This window comes from Oncorhynchus kisutch, linkage group LG5, assembly GCF_002021735.2.
Source record: "Oncorhynchus kisutch isolate 150728-3 linkage group LG5, Okis_V2, whole genome shotgun sequence".
Lineage (NCBI taxonomy): Eukaryota > Metazoa > Chordata > Actinopteri > Salmoniformes > Salmonidae > Oncorhynchus > Oncorhynchus kisutch.
Window position 1 is genome coordinate 14890689 of NC_034178.2, and position 24457 is coordinate 14915145.

At 46.8% G+C, this 24457-nt stretch overlaps 1 protein-coding gene across 2 annotated transcripts in view; it reads right to left on the reverse strand.

Annotated features, from left to right (window-relative positions):
• Positions 1 to 1814: 1814 nt before the first annotated feature.
• The window catches only part of nrp2a (neuropilin 2a), a 79315-nt gene continuing 56672 nt past the window's right edge, over positions 1815 to 24457 (reverse strand). Inside the window, exons 11-17 of one of the 2 annotated variants that reach the window (XM_020482697.2) lie at positions 19766 to 19846; positions 18109 to 18270; positions 12690 to 12955; positions 11404 to 11500; positions 10018 to 10050; positions 4384 to 4443; positions 1815 to 4139 (exon numbers count right to left, since the gene is read on the reverse strand). In XM_020482697.2, coding sequence (XP_020338286.2) covers positions 3823 to 4139; positions 4384 to 4443; positions 10018 to 10050; positions 11404 to 11500; positions 12690 to 12955; positions 18109 to 18270; positions 19766 to 19846 — 1016 coding nt within the window. In that variant the 3' untranslated portion in view covers positions 1815 to 3822. Of the gene's footprint in view, positions 4140 to 4383; positions 4444 to 5569; positions 7972 to 10017; positions 10051 to 11403; positions 11501 to 12689; positions 12956 to 18108; positions 18271 to 19765; positions 19847 to 24457 lie in introns of those variants that run through there. The other variant, XM_031824563.1, reaches the window with a different exon arrangement.

The following is a 24457-nucleotide window of genomic DNA, read 5'->3' on the forward strand; positions in this document are numbered from 1 at the left end:
GGGGTGGCTCAGTGGAAGGGAGAAGGAGTGTGTGTGGGGGAGGGAGGGAGTGATGTGAGTGGTCTGGATGCTGCTGAAAGGGATACTGGGTCAGTATCTCGGGTGCTTCTCTGGGGTCCGCACCTGTTCATCACTGATAGGAGGAATGGACTGTCACTCCGTCTCGTTCTGATCCAACTCGCTAAGAGTGTCAATAGGTCTCTCGCTCATCTGTCGGTTCAGCCACAGAGAAAATCCACTCAAACCAACTAGCCTACATTCAACAAATGTACCAACAACCAACAAAATATACAGCAACGCCCAATCTCACCACACAACACTCTCTACATATAATCAAGACACAAATAAATGGTTGGAGCTAGCCCTCACACAGACACAGTGATTACAGAATGAGTAATGAGCTGGGAGCTGTGCGTCCACTACCGGCCCTGCCTTCATCTCCATTGCATAACAGTAGAGATGAATTAGCAGTAGTGTTGGATACATTTCCTGCTGCGACCCTCGAACGGGGCCTCTCTTAATCTGGCCCTATCAGTTTACAGATGCTTTGAAGGCTGATCTGGCCGGGTGCAACGTTAGAAGACGAGACGTCCCTCTGATGTCAGGAAAGGACAAAGCTCCTGTGGCGTATTTCATTTCCAACCGATAGAGAAAAGGGAAAAAACATCATTTGGAAAAACATTTTAGATTTTTTAAATAATTTTAGTTGTAAGAACAGAGGGATCCCCCCCAGACAGAACAACGACATTCAGGCTTCTTTGGTAATTTCCTGTTGACGGTTCGGTCATGGTTTGTGTCTGGTGTGCTAGCTCGTTTCTGCTGGGATCAATCACACTTACTAACAGATGGTAGTGCGCTCCTCTGTTGGTTCGGGTGTTGTGTTTAGGGACCATAATTGGGCTGTTATGTTGCACCGCAGAGCGTGCTAACAGCCGCACCCACTTTGACTGGGTAACAACGTGTCAAAGCTCTGAATCACTGGTTGTAGAGCAGTGGGTGTTACTACCTCAGTAAAGAGCCCATTCAAAGCTGAGCCACGGTTCCCCAGGAAGTATCGAACAGCGAGTGTTGTCAATCCATTGTGAGGGACATGAAAAGTTGAGACGATGGCCTTTTTTTGGTTGGTTGGGAGCCAAATTTCCCACCTCAAGTGATAATTCGCTCAACTATGTCATTTCATTAAGCTTTCCCTTTAGATTCAATTCACAGTCTGTTCATGTTAAGACTGTAGCCATGTCCTCCCTCTTATCAATACCAACCAGAGAAATCTTTGCAGTCACGGATATGTTACAGGCCATACTTTCCGGTTGTGTTGGTGTTTAGGTATGAGGGCTGACATGGCCAAACAAAACCATGTGTAGGAGATGGGGAGCCATGTAAATGGAGGAAGCAGAGTAATCATATGTGTGTGTGTGTGTGTGAGACGCCGGGCACTTCAAAAGATTTAATGTTGGAGCTCCTAAACAAGGGCGACTAGAGGTCTGGGCTAACGGGAGGCCATGGAGAGATGAGAGGAAAACTATGGCTGGCTGACACTGTGTGTATGCATGTCTGTGTTCATGTTTGAAAGCCTGTGCGTGTGTGACCTATACAGAGTGTTTGTGAATACAAAACGGTGTACAGTGTGTGAATAGAAATGTGCCTGTGAGGGTGTTTGTCCTGAGTGTTTAAGTGTGTACATGGCTATAGACAACACTATGTACTGTGTGTGCGTGTATAAGCACAGGTTACCTCAGTATCCTCCTACTAACAACCCATCTGAAACTCACACAAAGCAAGACAAATGAGCACATCCAGCGATGGCCACCAAACCCCACTGTATGGTATAAATCCTTTATTAAATAATCAGAATAACAATATTAATAACAATCATAAAAAGAGCATTTCTGTACAAAGCCTCCAAGAAACAATTAGGTCTGACCAGAGTCAGAGTGGTCCTTTGTGAGGTTTAGCCCCTCTCTTGCCCAGGGAGGTGTGTTTTGGCCCCTCCTTGCCCAGACAGACTGGGCTGCGGTCCTGTATCTGTAATCTGACACGGGCTACAAAGGCAAGCTGGGCCACAGAAGCTCCAAGGCACCTGGAAGAGAGTCAGTGGGGTCCAGTGATGGGAGCCTCTGGGATAGGAGAGGGAATGTGGGTTTGGTGGGGTGGAGGGCAGAAGGGAGAAGGGGATAGGCTCCACCTCATTTGCCCCCCCCCCCATTAGCCTGGGTCCACTCCAGTGCCTCCAGACGCACACAGACCTATACATGCCCAGCATCGCATCAGAATGACCAGGATACTATTTCTTCGGTGTGTGTGTGTGTGTGCTAGCATGGTGCACGCTGTGTATGCGTGTGTGTGTGAAAGTGTGTGTGTGAAAGTGAGAAGTCTGCGGTACAGTGGAAATATTTACTGCTCGTTTTCCCTCTCCTCCTTCGCAAGGCTAGATAGTCCAGAGGGAGCAGATGTGTGTTTAAATCCTCCTGGTTTTACCTCTCCCCGTGAACCCGTTTCCTGTTAAAACGCCAGCCTGGCCGTGACAATGCAAAATGGAGTCAAAGTGTGGGAAAAAAAGAGCAACAAACATCAGATGAGGAGAGCACGAATCATGACACCAAGACCACATCGGTCCACTCTGAGGGAATGGTGTCCTTCCAACTGGTGCTTCCTCTACCAATCGCTGACTTCAAGCTCAGATGTGTGTCCACTGTCAAGCAATGGTCTAGAATATATATATATGTTTTTGTATCCCACTTTGCGTTTTATTGTCGATTCGTTCAGAGTACATTGTGCCCGGAGAGGTTGATTTTAGGATTTAGTGATCCATTGATTACTTTTTTCCTTCTCTCTTCATCAGTTCTCATTTGTCGACGACTATTCAGTCTCTGCCTGGATTTCCCAGCAATCCATACGCTGCACTGACCAAAACCATCTTCAACCTTGACGTTTTTACTTCACCTAGCCACAGTTTACTGTAAACACGACCGTCAACCTTCTTTTCGAAGCAACCCACCGGCAACAACAGCCTGAAACTAAATCTGACAATAAACCCCTTTGCTTTCGATCTTCAACAGAACACGTTTAGAAGAGAACGTGATTAGAACTCCCCCCTCCCCCTCCTTTATTTATCAGCATTTACAGGCTGGCAACGAGATAAAACAAGCAATAAAACAGAGAAGGCTTGAACAAATAACAAAAAGACACACACCAAAGATGGCGATTAGTTTAAAAATACCACAGGTCTGTCAGAAAAAAAGAAAAAAGAAACGCTTCAGAAAGAATTCACTTCACTAGGTTCTAGGCCACTGTGTCCACATGTCTAAGCCACTGTGTCCAGGTGATTAGAGAAACACTATCTAAGCACCTGTCTAAGGCGTTTTCAGTGTCAAGGAGTTTAGCCTAACATCTTTCCAGTTTATAAACTAGACCAAGAAAACTATGATGTATTTATATGGAGTTCTGAAACAATTTTTTTGGGGGGGGGGAATAGTAGGTATTTGCCCATTGATATGTGTTGATATTTGAACTCCCCTGTCAATGGAACAGTCCGCTATAGGGACCACTCTGGGAAATACCCAATCCTTCCCTCATTGGCTTCGGTCCAGAAAACCCCACACTGGACTGCACCACTTTGATTGAAGTAGGGGGGAGGGGTCTCAAGATCAGTCTAAAAAGTGGCTTTTCCCCAAAATGCCCTTCCATCTGGCAGGTGTAGTCCTTCAGCTCAGAAAGGAAATTCACAGTCCAAGCTACGCAGAGAAAACAAAAGAGGAGATAATCTCCTCAAAATGGCCGCCTCTCTCCTTTCCTCTACCCCTCTCCTCTCTCTACTCTTTCGCCTCATGCCTCGGTGCAGCAGCGCTGCTGGTTGAGCTTCACCTTGTGCTTGAGGCCGTCGTACAGCTCAAAGTTGTAGTTCTCCAGCGTGGTAGAACTACGCGAAGACAGGCCACTGTAGGAGCACGTGCAGTAGAGCAGCAGGCCGGCACACACAGCTCCCATCAGCACGCCCAGGGAGCTCATAACGATGATGGTGACCAGGATGGGGTCCAGCGTGTACAGCCACGAGTTGTCCTTCTCGGCCGAGGAGGAGACGAGCGTCTCCGGCTGCTCGGAGGATGGGGCCGCCGTACGCAACTCCTTGGGGAACGCCCAGCCTGGATGAGAGGAGAAAGAGAGAGAGAAGAGACAGGGGAGATGAGAGAGAGAGAGAGAGATGGAGGAGAGAGAGAGAAGAGACAGGGGAGATGAGAGAGAGGAGGGGAGAGGGAGCGAGAGAGAGAGGAGGAAAGGAGAGAAAAAGAGAGAGGCTTATTAGAAACGAGGCGTTTTTGCACATTTGGAAAAACATTTTGCCGTAATGGACACTTAAAATATATTGTAGTCGGTGGACACACTTACCTCCATCTAACTGGTCCCTGCCATTAAAAAGTCTGCTGTCTCCAAACTCTGGCCTCTTATCTATGAGAGAAGAAGATACAACAGAACGTTTGTACAACGTATGTACAATGCTCCCTACAGTACATGTTGGTTTCGTGCAATAATGTAGGCTGTCTACGTCAATCTTCCTTCACTGTAATGACTAATTACACTAATTCATGACTATAATATGTGTTGGGGCTGCTCAAGTCCAATGGCATACAGACACGTACCACAACGTAGAAAAATACCACTTTATTACCACAGACCATATTCACATTCATTGAACTATTTCAAATCACACTTTTCACATTGCTCACAAAGAGATTCCGGAGCCCAAGTGAAGTATCAGCAAACAATGTCACCATCATCATCACCATCATCCTCCTCCTCCTCCTCATCATCATCCTCATCCTCATCCTACAAATAGATTATGCACTGAGCTCTAAACAGATGAAGATATAATCAAACACAGTTCCCTCCTGGCTTCCACCCACTGCATTGTGACGTGGTGTGAACATCACGAGACACCAACGAGTGTCAGCACTGAGAGTGGTGCTAAGAAGTGTTTAAGCCTAGCCCCCCCCCCCCCCCCCCCCCCCCCCCCCCCCCCCCCCCCGGCGCTTTTTGAAAACGGCACTTTAACTTCAGGTTTGTCGTCATCTCGCGAGGTGTGTGTGTGCAACACTTGGCATGTGGACAGAGGTGGGAGTAATTGCTTGGCAAGAAACACCTTAACTGGAGCCCTCAACGAGAATCATTAATGTGGTCTCCAGGGGCAACGGCTATTGGCTGCTGGTGTGTGTGTGTGTATGGGAAGGGGGGGGTACAGTGTGTGTGTGTGCCGGGGGAGGGGTGTATGTGCGCCTGTGTGAGAGAGAGTGTGTGTGTGTGTATGGGAAAGGGGGGGGTACAGTGTGTGTGTGTGCCGGGGGAGGGGTGTATGTGCGCCTGTGTGAGAGAGAGTGTAAGTGTGTGTGTGTGTGTATGGGAAGGGGGGGGGGGGGTACAGTGTGTGTGTGTGCCGGGGGAGGGGTGTATGTGCGCCTGTGTGAGAGAGAGTGTAAGTGTGTGTGTGTGTATGGGAAGGGGGGGGGGGGTACAGTGTGTGTGTGTGCCGGGGGAGGGGTGTATGTGCGCCTGTGTGAGAGAGAGTGTAAGTGTGTGTGTGTGTGTGTGTGTGTGTGTGTGTGTGTGTATGCGTGAGAGATTGTGTCGGTGTGTGTGTGTGTGTGTATGCGTGAGAGATTGTGTCGGTGTGTGTGCAGGAGACGGGAAAAGAGAAAAGTGCTTACTGCAGACTAAATAAATGTTATCGCTCCATTACCTGATTAGAGATATTAAGAGCTTGGGAGCGGACCTACGGTGAGATGGACAGAGTGGGGTGCCCAACCCCCGGTTGATGTAAAAGCACATTGTGAGAGGGTGCCAAGAAAACTTCTCGTCGCTCTGAGGAAACTAAAAAAGCCTGGATTGCCACACACATTTACCCCACTCAATATGTCCCTTTTAGCCGTTATCTAAACCGCCAGATAACATAGTGGCTTCCACAGAAATGTTTTACTTAATACTCTGGAGGCATCACTCTAACCGTAAAACACATTCGGTTGTCCTACTTAAAGGGTAAGTTCACATCCCGGTCCACCGCTTGTAAATGGAAGCCCCATCATTGACTGATTTGATTTAGTGGTTTATTTTTTCCACTCATTCGGGGTTGAGGCATATCGGTGGATCGACACAACTATGGGACGTGGACTCATCTCATAGGCAGCTTTTGAGATCGGAAAAAAACTCTGACATATTTGGTGGTTAAATGGGCAGGAATTGAACTAAACTACCTCTGGATGTACAATAATGGTGAGATTGATAACTGTTGATCATTAATAAAGGGATAGTTCACGCACAATTAAATATTGTTTTTCTTCCCCTGAAAGCAGCCTATAGAATCCATGCTTAGGCTTTATTTACATGGCCACCGTTTTGTAAATTGGGTGAACTTCCCCTTTAAGGGCCATCTGATCCTCAGAGCTCGACATAACCACTAACAAACCAACTTAAATATGTGCTAGCTATTATCATAATTGGGCCTGGTCCCATTTCAAACATATTTCCAATGATTGGCCACCAGTTGTTATAGCATGACATTCTTGGCCCTTTTGTTTTATACCCTCAACTTTCTAATGAGGGATGCATCCTGCCAGCATCCATCTTATGTCATAGGGAAGCATTGTTTGTAGTTTGTCTTTGGTTTCTATGTTTTGGAGCGTTCTCAACAGAAGACAAAAAAAAATGGCTTCCAGCTGTTTGAGAGTACTGCATAGAGATGGATGTGGGGCTTACCAGCCACATGTTTTCACATGGGTGACACCATCGAGGACTTTCCGAGACAGAGCACAAACAATGTGGGAATGAACATTAATCACTGACGATGACGACATTATAAAGAGAGGGGACTCACAGACTGACTGAGGGGTCATATTCAATCAGAAGCTTGATGCGGGGATTCCGGCGTGGGACGACTAAAATGTTATTCTTGAGCTGCGCGAATGAGATTGATTCGTCAGGTCAATAGGAGCGACACGTAAAAATGTCATATTCAAACATGCTTTTTTTGTTGTTGTCTTACACTGGTAATACCCAATAACCCGGCTCACTCATCATAAACAAAACATAAGACAACTGTTACGGTGTATCCATTTAACATCTCCTTCAGTAATAGTTAACACGGACAACTCAGCAGCCTGTCCTGAAGCACCATCTTTAAAATGAAGTCACTCCTGTAGAGCATCCATTGGCTCTGACTGTGACATTCCCCCTCCTCTCTCTCTCTCTCAGAGTGTTGCCAGCAGAGCTGTCAGTGAGACAGTATCTCTCGCTTGTCTGTTTGTGGTCTGACAGCGCTGGATGGTTTTACATGACTGAACCACGACACCCCACACCGGGCCGGGAGGCTAGCCCACACAGAGTGTGTCCGTGCTGGCGTGATTCCAGGAAGCCCATGGGTTAGGAACCAGAACCAATAGTAAGGCTGGAGGTTGGGTTTGAAACAAGATCGCTTCATCTCTACGTGGTCCGTAGACAGGTTCAAGTGACAGAAATAGTGTTCGAAGAGCTAGTCTGTGAACAGTAACATCTGCTGATGAAAGCAGGGCCCAGAAAATGTCACTTCCAATCCTTGCCCCCCCGTTGCTTCATCCATGAGCCATCAAAAGGGGAGGGGTTTAGCTGTAAGGACCACCTCTTCCTTTCAGCAGAGGGCATACGTTTGGTGGCCGTGGTTGTCTAGCCTCACGGTGAGCACGGGCTCCGTCCCTGGAGCGGCCGTCACCGGGTTACTGGCTGAGCACTGGGAGTACTGAAAGTACTGGGACTGGCTGTGGTAGGCCACAGAGAGCTGGCTCTTCTTCGCTGCCAGCCTTCGTCGATGGCAACAGAGCGCTCGTACCAAGATGGCCACCGCCAGGAGTATCAGGGCGCCCCCGGCGGCCACGAGGTAGTACCAGAGGGTGGGTACTAGTGGCAGCGCCAACGTGTCTACTGTGGGGTCACTCCCGCCAGGAACACCTCCCCCTGGTGGAGAGATAAGGAATATGTTGGCTCGGGGTGGAGGGTGCAAGCAAAGCACATCCAATGGACTGCTTTGTTTTGGTGTTGATTTTTCTCCCCTGTGGCTTTCCATTACATGAACAGCAGGCGTACGAGCACATGGGCATGCACAAGCATGCCGGCTCAAACAGGGGGGAAAAAGTTATTCATCACAGATAACGGCTGAAATAAATCAAAACGCATCAGGTTTTTACATTATTTTTTATATTTTTTATCATCTGAGGAATGAAGCTTGGGTTGCAGCCGAGGGCGAGAGAGAGGTGACTTTCACACTGAGAGCAGTGGAGCATAGCTACGGATGTTCAATGAGTCTGTGGGATTGAATTGATCCAATGCTCCAATGAATAAAGCTCTCGTGTAATAACTTGGGTGTGAAACAAAGGGCGTGGCAATTAGCTGTAACAGAACGGACGCACACGCACACACACACAGACAGACAGAGACACAGAGACACACTGGACAGACTAATTCACTGGTCAACAAACAAATTCAGTTTGAAAGAAATCAAACCAAAAGAGGTTTCAAGCACTGTGGTTGATTTATGATTGAAACCTGGGTTGGATCAAGACACAAACTGTAAGTTGTTGACTTTTTGTAAATTCAATTGAAAAATCACTGATGCAAATGTTACGTGACTCCGCTGATGAAGTAAAATGCTCCCCCCCCCCAATGAGGAGCCACTACTTCCTGTTGGTACAGGAAGTTCCAATGCTCCACTGACCAATCATAAGACCCCATGGAGCCTACATAGGAATGTTATGGATTGTTCTCCCTTTCATTTGGAGACAGTGATGGAATTTGTTTGGCAGGTTCAAATGGATTTCCTTGGAAAACACATTGCTCTTTGGTGCTCTCTTGTCCAGTTCTTTCCTCTTCAAGCCAAGAAGTATCTCCGTGGAGACCCTCCCAACACCTAAACACAGCTCCTCTACTTCATTCCTATGAACCCCTCTTACAACGTCTTCCAAGACACAAGCTCTCCTATTCATACAGGTCTGTGAACTCATACGCCGACAACCGTTTCCAAGCACTCAGGTCTAAGCTAAGAATGGAACAAAACCAGCAGTTTAAGGACGAGAGAGAAAGAGAGAGAGAGAGAGAGAGAGAGAGAGACTCCATGTATGGTGTAGAGTTGAAGCCACCCTGAGTATTCGACCATGCCACATAATTACAGAGGGAAATGGTGCGTGTACCTGCCACTGCACTGTGCACACGCTCATTAGACAGAGCTGAATGGATGAGAGAGACACCGGCGCTGCAGCTGAGTCACTCTATTTGATTACGTTTCACTACGAAGTGTGTATGTGTGTGCGGGGGTGGTGGTGTTGGGGTGTGCATGTGTGTGTGTATGAGTCTGTCTGTGTGTGTGTGTGTGTGTGTATGAATCTGTGTGTCTGTGTGGGGTGGTGGTGTGCATGTGTGTGTGTATGAGTCTGTGTGCGTGTGTCTGTGTGGGGGTGGTGGTGTGCATGTGTGTGTGTGTGTGTGTGTGTAGGAGTCTGTCTGTGTGTGTGTGTGTGTGTCTACGTGCGTGCGTCATGGTGGAGGAAGAAATTGCACACACACAAATTCCCAAGCTCTTATCTTATTGGAACCAGCAGCCAAAAACACTATATCAAGTAATAACATCAATCCCCTATAGCTCTCCCAATTCTTCTATTGAGGCAGACAGTTCTTTTAAAAACATGGATGTCAAAGCAATAGTATGAATTTCTCTGCAATAAACTGGATTCTGCTGGATTCAGTGGGCTCTGATGTCCTTTGATGATGTCTGGATGCTGATGATGATTCTTGGGAATCGTTGGTCACCAAGGCAGCATTAGTCAAGCGTCGAACACAGCTCTTGCACACCCATTTCCATTGATTGGACTGGGCTTGTCACATGGGTGCCATCAAGCAAAGCTCCCATTAGCCAAAGCTGTACAGTGCAGCGCAGCGCAGCGAGCAGGAAGCGGAAAACATTTGCGCAGGAAGTGACATCATTACACGGCCAAAGGGGCGCAAACTCACCTGTCATGTCGGGAAGGAAGGCAGCGAAGGGTTCTGAAAGAGAGAAACAAACAAACAAGACTGTTTATAACCTGTACAATAGCTAGGAAAGTCAGCCAAAAACATTCAAACAAATTTAATTTGGATTACATTTCTGTTGGCACTGATATCACTCTATTGCCTACTGACAACTTTCTTAATACTTCAACTCAAAAGAAGTACAATGAAAGAGCATGTGGGTATGTCTCTTCTTGGGGTAGAACGCAAGGTCAAAGAGTGTGTTATTGTGAGTTGGGAGACTTGGAGGGCGAATGTGGGAAGTTTGAGTCATTCAAAGTTGTGGAGTCCAGTTGAGCTGGGAAGGTTGCTGCCTGGCTGGCTGACTGCACACACAACGTTCAGTCTGATTGACTTGGAATGGCAACAAAAAGCATGGGGGCCTGCGAGAGGGCAGACTTGGGAAGTGGGGCCTTCTTGGCTGTAACACCAATGTGCTGTGAACAAACTCGACTGCGCTGGTTGATAAGAACACTCCCAGCATGCCTTGGGAATGAAGAAGAAGGAGAAAATGTGTAGAGGCGGAGAGGAGTGGAGGCACTTCCACACAGGTTGACAGAGGGGGGGACGGGTTTTCATCTTTGTGTAACAACCACACTACCGTACACACACACACACAGCCCAACTCTATGAAGTCAAATTCGATGATGGCAGGTTTCTGGCTCAGAACCCACAGTCTGTCTGTGATCTGTTTAAGACCTACTCCTAAACCCCCCTGCTCTGGCTAGATTAAAAGCCCAGCGCACGCACACACACACACACACACACACACACACACACACACACACACACACACCAGTGCCGGATCTATTGCTTTGACTGCTCTGGAAAGCTCTGTTTACAGATACGAGAGGAGAAGAAATCTAACGAAACATAGATTAGCATCGCGGGGGCCCACGGGGCGTTTATGGCCTACTTTCCATTCTTCCTTTCTTTTTCTGGCAGAGGAATAACACTCCACTCTTTCGTTCATTCTCTCTCCTTTCATCTCTTCGCTACGGCTTTTAGTAGTAACAGTCAAGTCTGTCCCCAAGATTCCAATGAGGGAACTTGGGGTGTGTGTTTGGGTTTGTGTGTGTGTGTGTGTGTGTGTGTAGTGGGGTGTTTAGAGCACAACTGGAGTGACAAGTCAGGGACCCCAGGGGAGGAGAGGAGGAGGAGGAGGTAGAAAAGGAATGAAGGGATGATGGAGAGAGAGAGAGATAGAGGGGGAACAGAAGTTGAGTGGTGTCATGGTGGGATGACAGAGGAAAATAACTGGGGTGCTGGAGGGTCAGGTGTGTGTGTGCACATGTTTGTATGTGTGTCAGTGAGTGTGTGTACACGTGTTTGTATGATCTGCAGGCTTACGTGTGCACTCCTCCAAAGGTGTACCAGAATTCATGTGGATGTTGTCGATCATGATATGGCCCTTGGTTCCCTGGTCAACGAAGCCTTCCATAACCACCTAAGAGGAGGAGGAAGAGTAGGGGAAGGATGAGGAAGAGGAAGATTAGGGGAAGGAGGAGGAAGAGTAGGTGAAGGAGGAGGAGAAGGAGGAGGGGAAGGAGGAGGAGGAGAAGGGGAAGGAAGATGAAGAGAAGGAAGAGGAAGAGTAGGGGAAGGAGGAGTAGGGGAAGGAGGAGGAAGGGAAGGAGGAGGAAGAGTAAGGGAAGGAAGAGGAGGAGGAGGAAGAGTAAGGGAAGGAAGAGGAAGTGTAGGGGAAGGAAGAGGAGGAAGAAGAGTAAGGGAAGGAAGAGGAGGAGGAAGAGTAAGGGAAGGAAGAGGAAGTGTAGGGGAAGGAAGAGGAGGAGGAAGAGTAAGGGAAGGAAGAGGAAGTGTAGGAGGAGTAGGGGAAGGAAGAGGAAGTGTAGGGGGAAGGAAGAGGAAGAGTAAGGGAAGGAAGAGGAGGAGGAGGAAGAGTAAGGGAAGGAAGAGGAAGTGTAGGGGAAGGAAGAGGAAGAGTAAGGGAAGGAAGAAGAGGAGGAAGAGTAAGGGAAGGAAGAGGAAGTGTAGGGGAAGGAAGAGGAGGAGTATGGGAAGGAAGAGGAGGAGGAAGAGTAAGGGAAGGAAGAGGAGGAGGAAGAGTAAGGGAAGGAAGAGGAGGAGGAAGAGTAAGGGAAGGAAGAGTAGGGGAAAGAAGAGGAAGATTAGGGGAAGGAGGAGGAAGATTAGGGGAAGGAGGAGTAGGGGAAGGAAGAGGAGGAGGAAGAGTAAGGGAAGGAAGAGGAAGTGTAGGGGAAGGAAGAGGAAGAGTAAGGGAAGGAAGAGGAGGAGGAAGAGTAAGGGAAGGAAGAGTAGGGGAAAGAAGAGGAAGATTAGGGAAGGAGGACGAGGAGTAGGGGAAGGAGGAGGAGGAGTAGGGGAAGGAGGAGGAGGAGTAGGGGAAGGAGGAGGAGGAGTAGGGGAAGGAGGAGGAGGAGGAGGAGTAGGGGAAGGAGGAGGAGTAGGGGAAGGAGGAGGAGGAGTAGGGGAAGGAGGAGGAAGATTAGGGGAAGAAGAAACAAATGACCTACATGTAGATGCAGGGATATGTCTTATACATAGAATGGCTGCAACACATAACCACTAGTAATATACTTCTACTTGTTTCTCCAGCTAACTCCAACAGACTATTTTCATGGAAGGGAGAGGGGGGCATGCTAACGCCCGAATACCTGGAACTCTTTGGGGGATCGGGGCAGGATGGTGCGACCCTCCTTCCAAACAGGTCCCTGGTCGCCATGGAGTGCCCATAGAAGGGTCTCCTCGTGATGGCCATCACGGAGAAGGATGCGCAGGGTGCCCTGGGCCTCTCCCCACAGCTGGTAGGAGAAGAGCAGGCAGAGAGGCCCCGTGTCGAGTCCCACCATGGGGCTTAGGATCCTGGCTCGCTGCTGCTCCATCTTGGGGTTGGCTTCGATGTACAGGTAGCTATTCAGGTCTGTGTGGGGAAGGGAGACAACGCAGTGGTGGGTTTAGAGACTTGAGATGTTGCAGTGAGGGGAACACAGGCGAAATACATGCACACACATGAGGGAGTGTATATACACACACACACACACACGTACGCACATCAGCGCACACAAGAATAAAAGAACACAATACCACAACAACAAGGTCAGACTTACAATAGTACAGGGATATGATACATACCAAATCCCACCTAACAGAAGAATAGGGTCAGAGAGAGAGTCAAGCACTAAGGGAAGGGGATGAATTTACAGCCAACCGAAAGGAGCCATTCCCATTGGTATTCAGGTAGACTGGTATTCCCATTGGTATTCAGGTAGACTGGTATTCCCATTGGTATTCAGGTAGACTGGTATTCCCATAGGTATTCAGGTAGACCCATTAGACAATAGCACTGTGTTAAACACAGTCAAGTTGTTTATAGAATATGTTTAGTTAGTAAATTGGATGTGGACTTGGAACCCTGACGCGGGAGGGGGGGGGGTGTAGAGTTAATTGGGCGATGGAACCCGTATCAACACTATCCTGACAAAATCACCTGTGCTTTATCGCAGTGTGTGTTAGAGCAGTTAGGTGGAGGGAACTACAGATGAAAATCATCACGTGTGCGCGCGTGTGAATATTGTCCAAGAGGCACTAGGCACAACGAAGTGATGGATATTGGCATCACCATATTCCAACTGAATGTTCATGTATAAACCATTGTATATTAAACTGACATGGATGTAATATATATATCAAGAGTATATGTTATGTCCCCTGTACCCAGGCAACAGGTGTCTATTTTCAAAATATGATTAAAACGATCATTTTGACCCCATGGACTTTCAGTCCTTGCATGTATAGCTCCATCTACAAAATTGTTTGGTGATTACATTTCTCCAGTTCCATCCCTCAGCTTCATAGAAAACATTTATTTGATTTATTTCATAGAAAACACATTTTTATTACGGAATGGGCCTTTATTGCTGTTTAGTTTGAAGTGATACCATAGAAACGGAACTCGATGAGCACAGTGCACAATGTCATAGTCATTGACCTCGATTGTGATGCAGCTGTGATGTCATCCGAACACCTGTTGAAGCAAGGTTCTAGAGGTCAGCCACATCATTTAGGCCCTTGAAAAGCGTTGCCTATCACATTGCTATCTGCTCTTGAACAATTTAAAAAAACTAAAATTACAACAAGTTCTTTCAAAAATGGACTATCTCCAATATCTGAGCCAGTTTGGGCCTTTCCATCCCTTCCCGTTGGACCAGTTCACCTGGTTAGTGTTGAGGATGGTTCCTAAGGACGTCCTCGCCTCATGGCTGATCACACAGATGACAGGAGGATCTCCCGTGCCTGGAGTGGCTGCCAACCAGAACCAGGTTTGTTTGGCCAAGATTATAGTGAGTAGTCTGGAATGGCAACTTATTCCCTATATAGCTAGTGAAATACTTGTGACCAGAGCCCTGGGTCTAGGGCGGGTTTCTCAAAAACACTTTGAGACAAATGCTGATGTAAAAAGGGCTTTAGAAGTACAATCTGATTTATTGATTGATTCATTGCAGGGACAATGGCAAAGTCGATTTTTGAATACCCCACCTGCATGCCAGTTCCAGCCCAACTCAGCCCCTGCCACCTTCCAGCCAAACTCCAGCTATGGACAAGACCAGGATCATTTTATGGACTGGAAAGAGGGGCCCCAGACCAACAACAACAATCAAGTGCATTGTCATCAGGATGTGGAGCCAATGGATGTCAATGTTGTTGTGGAGGTAAAAGACAACAGCCAAGCACTAGCCACTTGGCAGGCAACAGTCTGGCCCAGCCAATCAGCAGCCACTACCAAGAACACAGTCTGGCCTAAACATTTCAGACTACTCACTATAATCTAGGCCAAACAAACCTGGTTAGCCAGGTTTGTTTAGCCTAGATTATAATGAGTAGTCTGAAATGGCAACTTATTCCCTATATAGCTAGTGAAATACTTTTGACCAGAGCCCTGGTCAGGGCGGGTTTCTCAAAAATACTGATGTAAAAAGGGCTTTATAAGTACAATCTGATTTAATGATTTATTAATTGCAGGGACAATGGCAAAGTCGAATTTGGAATACCCCACCTGCATGTCAGTTCCAGCCCAACTCAGCCCCTGCCACCTTCCAGCCTAACTCCAGCTATGGACAAGACCAGGATCATTTTATGGACTGGAAAGAGGGGCCCCAGACCAACAACAACAATCAAGTGCATTGTCATCAGGATGTGGAGCCAATGGATGTCAATGTTGTTGTGGAGGTGAAAGACAACAGCCAAGCACTAGCCACTTGGCAGGCCACAGTCTGGCCCAGCCAGTCAGCAGCTAAAGTCCAGGCCACAGTCTGGCCCAGCCAGTCAGCAGCTAAAGGCCAGGCAACAGTCTGGCCCAGCCAGTCAGCAGCTAAAGGCCAGGCAACAGTCTGGCCTAGCCAATCAGCAGCTAAAGGCCAGGCAACAGTCTGGCCCTGCCAGTCAGCAGCCACTACCAAGAACACAGTCTGGCCCAACCAATCAGCAGCTGCTACATTTTGGTCATCCAGCCAGCAGAATTCCGCTATGTTTTGGCCAACGAGCCAGACAGCCACTAAACAATCCTCCACTAGCCAGACAGCCACGAACCAGACAGCAGTCTCCAACAACCAATCAGCAGCCTCCACTAGGAGAGATGGTGGCGAAATGAGGAGCAGCAGCACTCAACAGGACTACGACCCCAAGAGGAGGAGGATGTAAACGTGAGGGACTCCAAGAGCCATTTTTCCCCCACTAACAGGGAGGGTCTTTCTCACAGCTTAAAGACTCAGTCCAACACAGAGACTTTGATGTGTGGATCACAGCATGAGAAGCTGTAGAACCACAAGAGTGACTATTTTCTGCAGAAAAATAAAAGTTTGATTTAATGGCAACTAAATTCAGTATTGTGCTTTTGTGTCCATGTTATGGTTACTGTAGCTAAATGTGCGTCGTAAAAGAATGTGCTGTCGTGGAGGGAACTAAATCCTTTACTTGATTATATTATAGGTATAGACTACCGGTATAAGGACAGATGTCAGCATCCGCAATGTAAATTCAGATCACTCGCTTGTTATGAATTGAACACTTTGTCAAGGAAATGTACAGCCTACAATGTGTGCCTAACTTGAATCTGGGAGACGACTGAAATTTGAGTTGTATGTGAGAGGGAGAGAAAGCTTACTACAGTCAAGTGTGTATTATACTGTGCAGTACAGTATGTGCATGTGTGTGTAGCCACCCTAATATTCTGTCTAGCAGATCACACAGTAGTATCTGTGGAGGGGGAAGAAAGCTTCATCCACGATGACAGCCCCCCTCTGCTCTCTAGTGTGTGTGTCACACCAGACAGCGTGTGTGACAGGGTCTCCCTTGGCCCTTCCAAACACCACAGTGTGTGTAAGGAGCCCTCCCATTCAGCACCATACGGCACTGTCTATCACTGTGTGTCTATCTGTGTGTGTGTGTGTGTGTGTGTGACTGTGTGTATGAGTGTGTGTGCGCGCGCGTGTGTGTGTGTATGCGTCCATACATCTGCGTGTGTGCATGTGTGGGTCTTCGCCACACGGAAAACATCCCCACTTTATCAAACTGATCTTAATGTGTTCGCGGAGAACCCCCATCTCCCTACACCTCGGGTGAACCCAGCGTCTCTGAATGCCCCCCCCCCCCCCCATTGTTCCGCAGCTTGTTCAGCAGACAGCTCATAATCGAGAGGGGCGCGTTCTCGTGATATGATGCAACAGCATTATTAATCCATTTTCTCAGCAGTCTCCTGCAGCGAGCGAAGACAAGGAGAACTCAATCTACAAACACAGGCCTCGTTATGGACGCCGCCAGCACCACACGTTGATATGCTACGGCGCATGTTCTCCGAGCTGTTATGTTTTCACATTTTAAAAGGGAGAGAGATCAAGAGGTTACTGGGTCTGGGTTTTCTGGGTCACGAGAGAGATAAAGGAAGGGAGGGAGAGAGAGAGGGGAGAGAGAGCGAGAGAGAGAGAGGGAGAATGGGAGAGAGAGGGAGAGAGAGATAAAGGAAGGGAGGAAGGGAGAGAGGGGAGAGAGAGCGAGAGAGAGAGAGAGCGAGCGAGAGAGCGAGAGAGCGAGAGAGAGCGAGCCTCTCTCTTAGGCTAATGATGATTAGGCTACAATCTTCAACCTACATACCCAGGGATTCCCCGATCTAAAGCCCAGGTGACAGAGATTCCCAACCACTTTGAGCGCGAGCAGGTCCTGAAGCTCCGCCGTCAATTCTTCACAGCTTGCAGCTCGTTAAATATTTCATGGGCCCTATTCGAAATATATCAAAACCAATGAATTTTAAAACAAGGTCAGGATAACAATCCCTTTAACCCCCAGTGGCTGAGTCCCGAATGGCCCCCTATTCCCTATTATAGTGCACTACTTTTGACCAGGACCCATAGGGCCGTCTCATCGGGACCTGGTCAATAGTAGTGCACCATATAGCAGATAGGATGCCATTTATAGCACAGTCAGTGTAAGGAAACCTCAAAGAAAAACTCCAAACTGCTCATATCTTTAATTAATACGCCAAAAGCTTCACTCTTTTTTGATCTGGGGGTATGTATAAAGGGAACTTAATAATTGCTCTAAGTACATGGAAGTCTACTTCGAAAGCTAGAGATTTGCCTGCAAGGTAATCGAGGGGCAGGAATGTGCGGCTGGGAATAATGGTTTTCCTGTTTTTTTCCTCTGGAATCTCTTGCCTCTGTAGTTAATAAGTGCTACGGGTTCTTAACTTTTTCCTGTCCAGAACGCTCCCGGAACGATCCGTTAGCATCACAGAGTTGTAGCGCAGTCCCAGAGAGCAGACTGGAGGAGTTACACATTATAAGTGTGCGGTTGTGTGTGTTTATAAGTCACAAAATCAGCCTCGGCTGAGGCTCAAACAGAGTTGTTGTACCTCCACATGTTCACAAACACTAAACAAGGACTATACTGTATATCAAGCTAAATTAGCCCAAGTGGCGATCTAACCTCTTTCTTGCCTTCTGAAGATGGTTGTGGTGAACCACCATTGCCAACTCTGACTTAGGTGGGGAAGCCCGCTGTGCTATGCTCAGGGAGACTTACCGGTGGGGGGCAGAGTGAGGTTCAGGCCGGGGCCCTGGGCTGGGGCTTTGGAGCTGTTGTGGAGGGACCAATGGAGTGAGGCGCTGGGGTCGTGAGTCCAGCCACACAGACCCTGCTCAAAGTCACACACACCACCCATGGATGGAGGGGAGGAGCTAGCTCCTGGAGAGAAAGGATGGGAGAGGGACGGAGAAAGACAGAGAGAGAGAGAGAGAAAGATAGAGAAAGAGAGAGAGAGAAAGATAGAGAAAGAGAGAGAGAGAGAAAGACAGAGAGAGAGAGAGAGAGAGAGAAAGACAGAGAGAGAGAGAGAGAGAGAGAGAGAGAGAGAGAGAGAGAGAGAGAAGACAGAGAGAGAGAGAGAAAGACAGAGAGAGAAAGACAGAGAGAGAAAGACAGAGAGAGAAAGACAGAGAGAGAGAAAGACAGAAAGACAGAGAGAGAAAGAGAGAGCGAGAGAAAGACAGAAAGACAGAGAGAGAAAGACAGAGAGGGAAAGACAGAGACAGAAAGACAGACAGAGACAGAGAGAGAGAAAGACAGACAGAGACAGAGAGAGAGAAAGACAGACAGAGACAGAGAGAGAGAAAGAAAGACAGACAGACAGAGACAGAGACAGAGAGAGAAAGACAGACAGAGAGAGAGAATGAGAGAGAAAGAGAAAGAGAGAGAAAGACAGAGAGAGAGAAAGACAGACAGAGAGAGAGAAAGACAGACAGACAGAGACAGAGAGAGAAAGACAGACAGAGATAGAGAAAGACAGACAGAGACAGAGACAGAGAGAGAAAGACAGACAGAGAGAGAGAAAGACAGACAGAGACAGAGACAGAGAGAGAGAGAGAGAGAGAGAGAGAGAGAGAGAGAGAGAGAGAGAGAGAGAGATAGATAGATAGATAGATAGATAGATAGATAGATAGATAGATAGGAGGCATCAATCATCAAACATTCTACAATAACATACACTACAGTTCAAAAGTTTGGGGTCACTTAGAAATGTCATTGTTTTTGAAAGAAAAGCACAAAAAAAAATGCCCATTAAAATAACATTATATTGATCAGAAATACAGTGGAGACATTGTTTATGTTGTAAATGACTATTATAGCTGGAATATCTACATAGGAGTACAGAGGCCCATTATCAGCGACCGTCACTCCTGCGTTCCAATGGCACGGTGTGTTAGCTAATCCAAGTATATCATTTTAAAAGGCTAAATGATGCTCCAGATACTTAACTAGCCTAACTAAAGGAGGACAGTTTTATTGCTTCTTTAATCAGAACAACAGTTTTCAGCTGTGCTAACAAAATTGCAAAAGGGTTTTCTAATGATCAATTAGCATTTTAAAATAATAAACTAGGATTAGCTAACACAACGTGCCATTGGAACAGAGTGATGGTTGCTGATAATGGGCCTCTGTGCGCCTATGTAGATATTCCATTTAAAAAATCTGCCGTTTCCAGCTACAATAGTCATTTACAACATTGACAATGTCTACACTGTATTTTGATCAATTTGATGTTATTTTAATGGACAAAAAAAAAGTGTTTTTCTTTCAAAAACAAGGACAAATCTAAGTGACCCCAAACTTTTGAACGGTAGTGTACATACACACATAAATGATCTATATGCAACATTTCCACATGCTTCCAGACACTCACCTCTGCTCGCCCGCTGGGCAGTGCTGCTCTCCATTGGACCAGACAAAGTGGGAGAGGCTGTGTTGGCCAGAGTGCTGGTTTCTATGGAGACACACCACATAAGTGTTGTCAGTTACATCCAAGATGCTCAATGTAACATACTCAAAGAAACAACACAGCTTTCTGACTAATCAACAGTTTGCCCACGAATACAATTTCTCAATCTCTGCTTCTCACAGACTCGTGCTCACTCCACACGCCTAAATGAGAGTCTGAGGTCATCTCCCTCCCTCCTGTCCTCCCTCCCTTCCCCTCCCAGTTGAGGTGACAGGCTGAGCCAGGTGGTGATAGCCCAGTCATGTTGTGTCTCTTAGCCCAGACATTTCCCTCCCTCCATGGGTCTCGACCGTCTCCACTGTCTCCGCCTCCATCCCACAGCCCAGTCAGACTGGCTGCTGGGGCCCTGGAAGGACAGGCCAGACACCACTGGCTCCATGGGTGATGGATGGGTCTGGCTTGTTCAACCTTGGAATGAATGATCACACACACACACTCCTTCCAGCAGCACATGGCCTCCCGACTACATCAGGAATGTTATCGGCAATAAGTAGCCATGTTATTGGGACCAGATGGGACGACCCTGGTTTCGTTATGCAATGACAGAGGGAAAGGTTTGGGTCATCTCGGCATTCCAACCACAGTCTAACCAAGGTCCTAATCATATTATCATACACCCCATGGCCCCCATATATCGCATCATGGGAATGTGTGAAAACTCTGTTCCAGGATCTGTTCCAAAAGTTTGGGAACCACTGCCTTAGAGTATATACTGTACATTCAACTTGTGCTTTCTGATCATTTATATGTAAAAATGTGTATCCAAGATGGCAACAACAACAAAAGATTCCAAGCATTCATACCTTCGACGACAAACATGGAGGGAAGTTGTGTCAAGGTAAAATGTCAAAGGATCAATCATCTATGGTGTCCATATTAGGACAGATTGAAAGCGAGTCCCGCTGAGAGTGAAACTAGTCCTGCTGGGAATGAGGCTGTCCTAATATGGACACCATAGATGATTGATCCTTTGACATTTTACCTTGACACAACTGCCTGCGAGGGGGAAAAAATGTATACGGGTGAAATGAATGAAACGAACACAGCCGGACGCCTGGCGCTGTGGAAAAACACAACTAGATAGCGCTACATGAAAGAACAGTGCCCAGCTGTTGAGGTCTCTGACTGCGTGACATTAGCCTAACGGTAATGTCACACCCTGTACAAAGGCAATTAGTTGGCCGATCAGATTTTAATCACCAAGGAGCTATGGGGACCCCACCGGCAACACATTAACCCCCTACTCCACACTAACCTTTTTCACATCCGACGACCGTGTATCCTGTTATTTTATCCCCCTTAGCGCAAGCCATTCCTCCAAGCCATCTCTGTGCTTTCAAAGGTCAGGCCTTGTCACAGTGTAAACGGCTTGACCTTTGTGGGGTGTGACAGGGGTGTGCGTGTAACGGGAGAGAGACGGGGAGGGGTAACGGGAGAGAGACGGGGAGGGGTAACGGGAGAGAGACGGGGAGGGGTAACGGGAGAGAGACGGGGAGGGGTAACGGGAGAGAGACGAGGAGCTATGACCTGCCTGCCTCTCCCCGAGGGCTCTCCACTCCTTGACATGTGTGAGGAAGCAGCTACAGAGCTGGGCCGAGAGGCCGGCCCTTATACAGTATCACTGTGCCTTTCTCCTTGTGCAGAAGGCCTCCCCGTGCAGGAGGGCCTCCTCGTGCAGCAGAGGTAGGAGAAGGCCTCCCCGTGCAGGGAGAGGGACCCTCATGCAGGAATAGCCCTTTCAAATCAATTCAAATTTGATTTGTCACGTGCTGAATACAACAGGTGTAGACCACACAGTGAAATTCGTACTTACAAGCCCTTAACCAACAATGCTTTAAGAAGTTTAAGAAAAAAAAGTGTTAAGTAAAAAAAAGATAGGTAAAAAAGAAAAGAAAAGTAACAAATAATTAAACAGCAGCAGTAAAATAACAATAGCAAGGCTATATACAGGGGGTACTGGTACACGGTTAGTCGAGGAAGCACTGCACTTCAGACCGGAAAGGAGTACAGGGCCTATATTTATCACGTGTCTTATAGTAGGACGGCTGTTTCAGGATCTACTCAGCGCTCTATCTATGTTGTGTCATTTATTGTGATCGAAAAACGCAAAACCGATCCTAAATCAGAAGTCCTACTCTGAGACGCGTGATACAAACTGCACCAGGGGAACTGTCACGTTACAGAGAATAAGCTGAACAGCGCTCCAACCCTTCCCCTTTCTCACTGTTCTCAATTCCCCCAGCCCCCTACTTCGCTCCTTCTCTTCTGGAAAACAGCCATAGCTCTCTCCAAAGAATGACTCAGCAAAATATGAGCAAAAAAAAAAAAAAGTATATTACGTAAAGAGCCTCTGTAAAACACACACACACACACACACACACACACACAAACACACAAACGGCATTGTGCATGCTTGGAAAAACATGTTGTTTTCCCTTCACTGCCGGACATGTAGGGTTAAGTGTTCTAAGAGTGGGTCACCACCCCTTGTGACACCCACGTCACATGGTAAGGGAGAAAATGCTGGCGCAAACAAGAGTGCAGAGACACAAACACAGCTAAGCCTAAGCATCCTCCCAAAACTCTGGATCATCAAAAGGAATAAGACAATGGGCTCTATTTTCGGCAGGCATTAAACTAGCGCCATTGTCAAACGCACGCTCCTTTACAAGTTCGTCCTGTTAATGCCGGCGCTCTTCTATTTTCAAATCCTAGCGCCAGGATTGGTCATTTAGCTGTTTTATATGGACTCGCTTGTGCTGAGGTGGGAGAGGTGGCAATGTTTTAGCCGTGTCCTTAAAAACCTGCGCCCGTGGGGATATTTAAGACCGACCAGAATCTTTTTTTTTTTTTTTAGCAATAACGCGGTTGTTTATGGCACGGATTTTGACAGCAGAAGTGCAGCCTATTCAGCCGTGACGTACAGTGCCCATATGCACATGGAACAAGAGAGATGTACTTGTTGTTCCCGTAAACCTCGTATGTAGTATACTTTAGCCTTCCCTCCTCTCAATGAAGGCAGTTTTTTTTTTGTCCTGCACAATGCATTCGCTCACTTTGGAATACATCTTAAATCACCAAAGCTTTATTAAAATATCAAGTTTGGGAGCAGCAAAACAGTGAACGGACATCCCCTTCTTTATCGATGTACAGTAGGCTATTTATTGTACGTTAGTTTAACCAGCTCCTGTTGTTATTTTGGATGTGCGTAAAACAAAAAAATCAACGCAGGCTATATGCCCATCATTGAAAGAGGTTTGCTTGTTTCCGGTTTCGTTTGATTAAAAACACATTCCCTTTTTGGCTACCCTTACCCTACTATAACGAAAGCTGGTTCAACAGCAATGTGTCTGGTGTCTTTCTTACCCTGGCCATACATTAGTCCAAAAAAGGGTTCTAAATGTTTCACTCTTAGTCAGCATGCTTTTTGCATTATTCACATAGGCTGGTATACATCCCCATTCCAAAAGAGTACATCTTGTCCTGTTACCAAAGATGTACTCCGCCAAAAACATATTAAAATGATTCAGTCCTTTAACGCCATATCAACGGTAGGCCCAGGCTCTTCATTGCTTATTGAGAACGTGCCTCACAGGAGCGTAGTCATTTTTTAAATTTTAGATGTGCAATGTGTAAAGGCCTTTATTCATTACAACAATGTTGTCTGTCAACACTCCAAACATATTGAGTAAACACTAGATTTTTTCCCCCCATTGTTGGCATTACTCATTAGTATAGCCTATGCTATTCAATCCACAATGGACGAGGAAGAGAATATTTCGTGCCACCCAGCCTAATTGGAGTTGATGACAACGCAAAGACGTCAATAACCTGAGACAACAGCAAGCTATGAAATGTGTTGATAGGCTAATGAGTGGCCAAGCCCTGTAACACCTATAATTTATTCATAACTAATCAACGTTATTATTTTTTAAATAAGTCAAACTTGCATTTATTTTGTTGTCTTCTGTGATGTCTATAAAGTGTAAATTGAATGCATTTCAACTCTATATCTGACATGGTGTCTTCTTTTACAGGGGGATGTTGTTTAAGCCCATTTTTATTTATTTATTTATTTCACCTTTATTTAACCAGGTAGGCTAGTTGAGAACAAGTTCTCATTTGCAACTGCGACCTGGCCAAGATAAAGCATAGCATAGCATACAACAAAGAGTTACACATGGAGTAAACAATTAACAAGTCAATAACACAGTAGAAAACAAAGGGGGGGTCTATATACAATGTGTGCAAAAGGCATGAGGAGGTAGGCAAATAATTACAATTTTGCAGATTAACACTGGAGTGATAAATGATCAGATGGTCATGTACAGGTAGAGATATTGGTGTGCAGAAGAGCAGAAAAGTAAATAAATAAAAACAGTATGGGGATGAGGTAGGTGAAAAGGGTGGGCTATTTACCAATAGACTATGTACAGCTGCAGCGATCGGTTAGCTGCTCAGATAGCTGATGTTTGAAGTTGGTGAGGGAGATAAAAGTCTCCAACTTCAGCGATTTTTGCAATTAGTTCCAGTCACAGGCAGCAGAGTACTGGAACGAAAGGCGGCCAAATGAGGTGTTGGCTTTAGGGATGATCA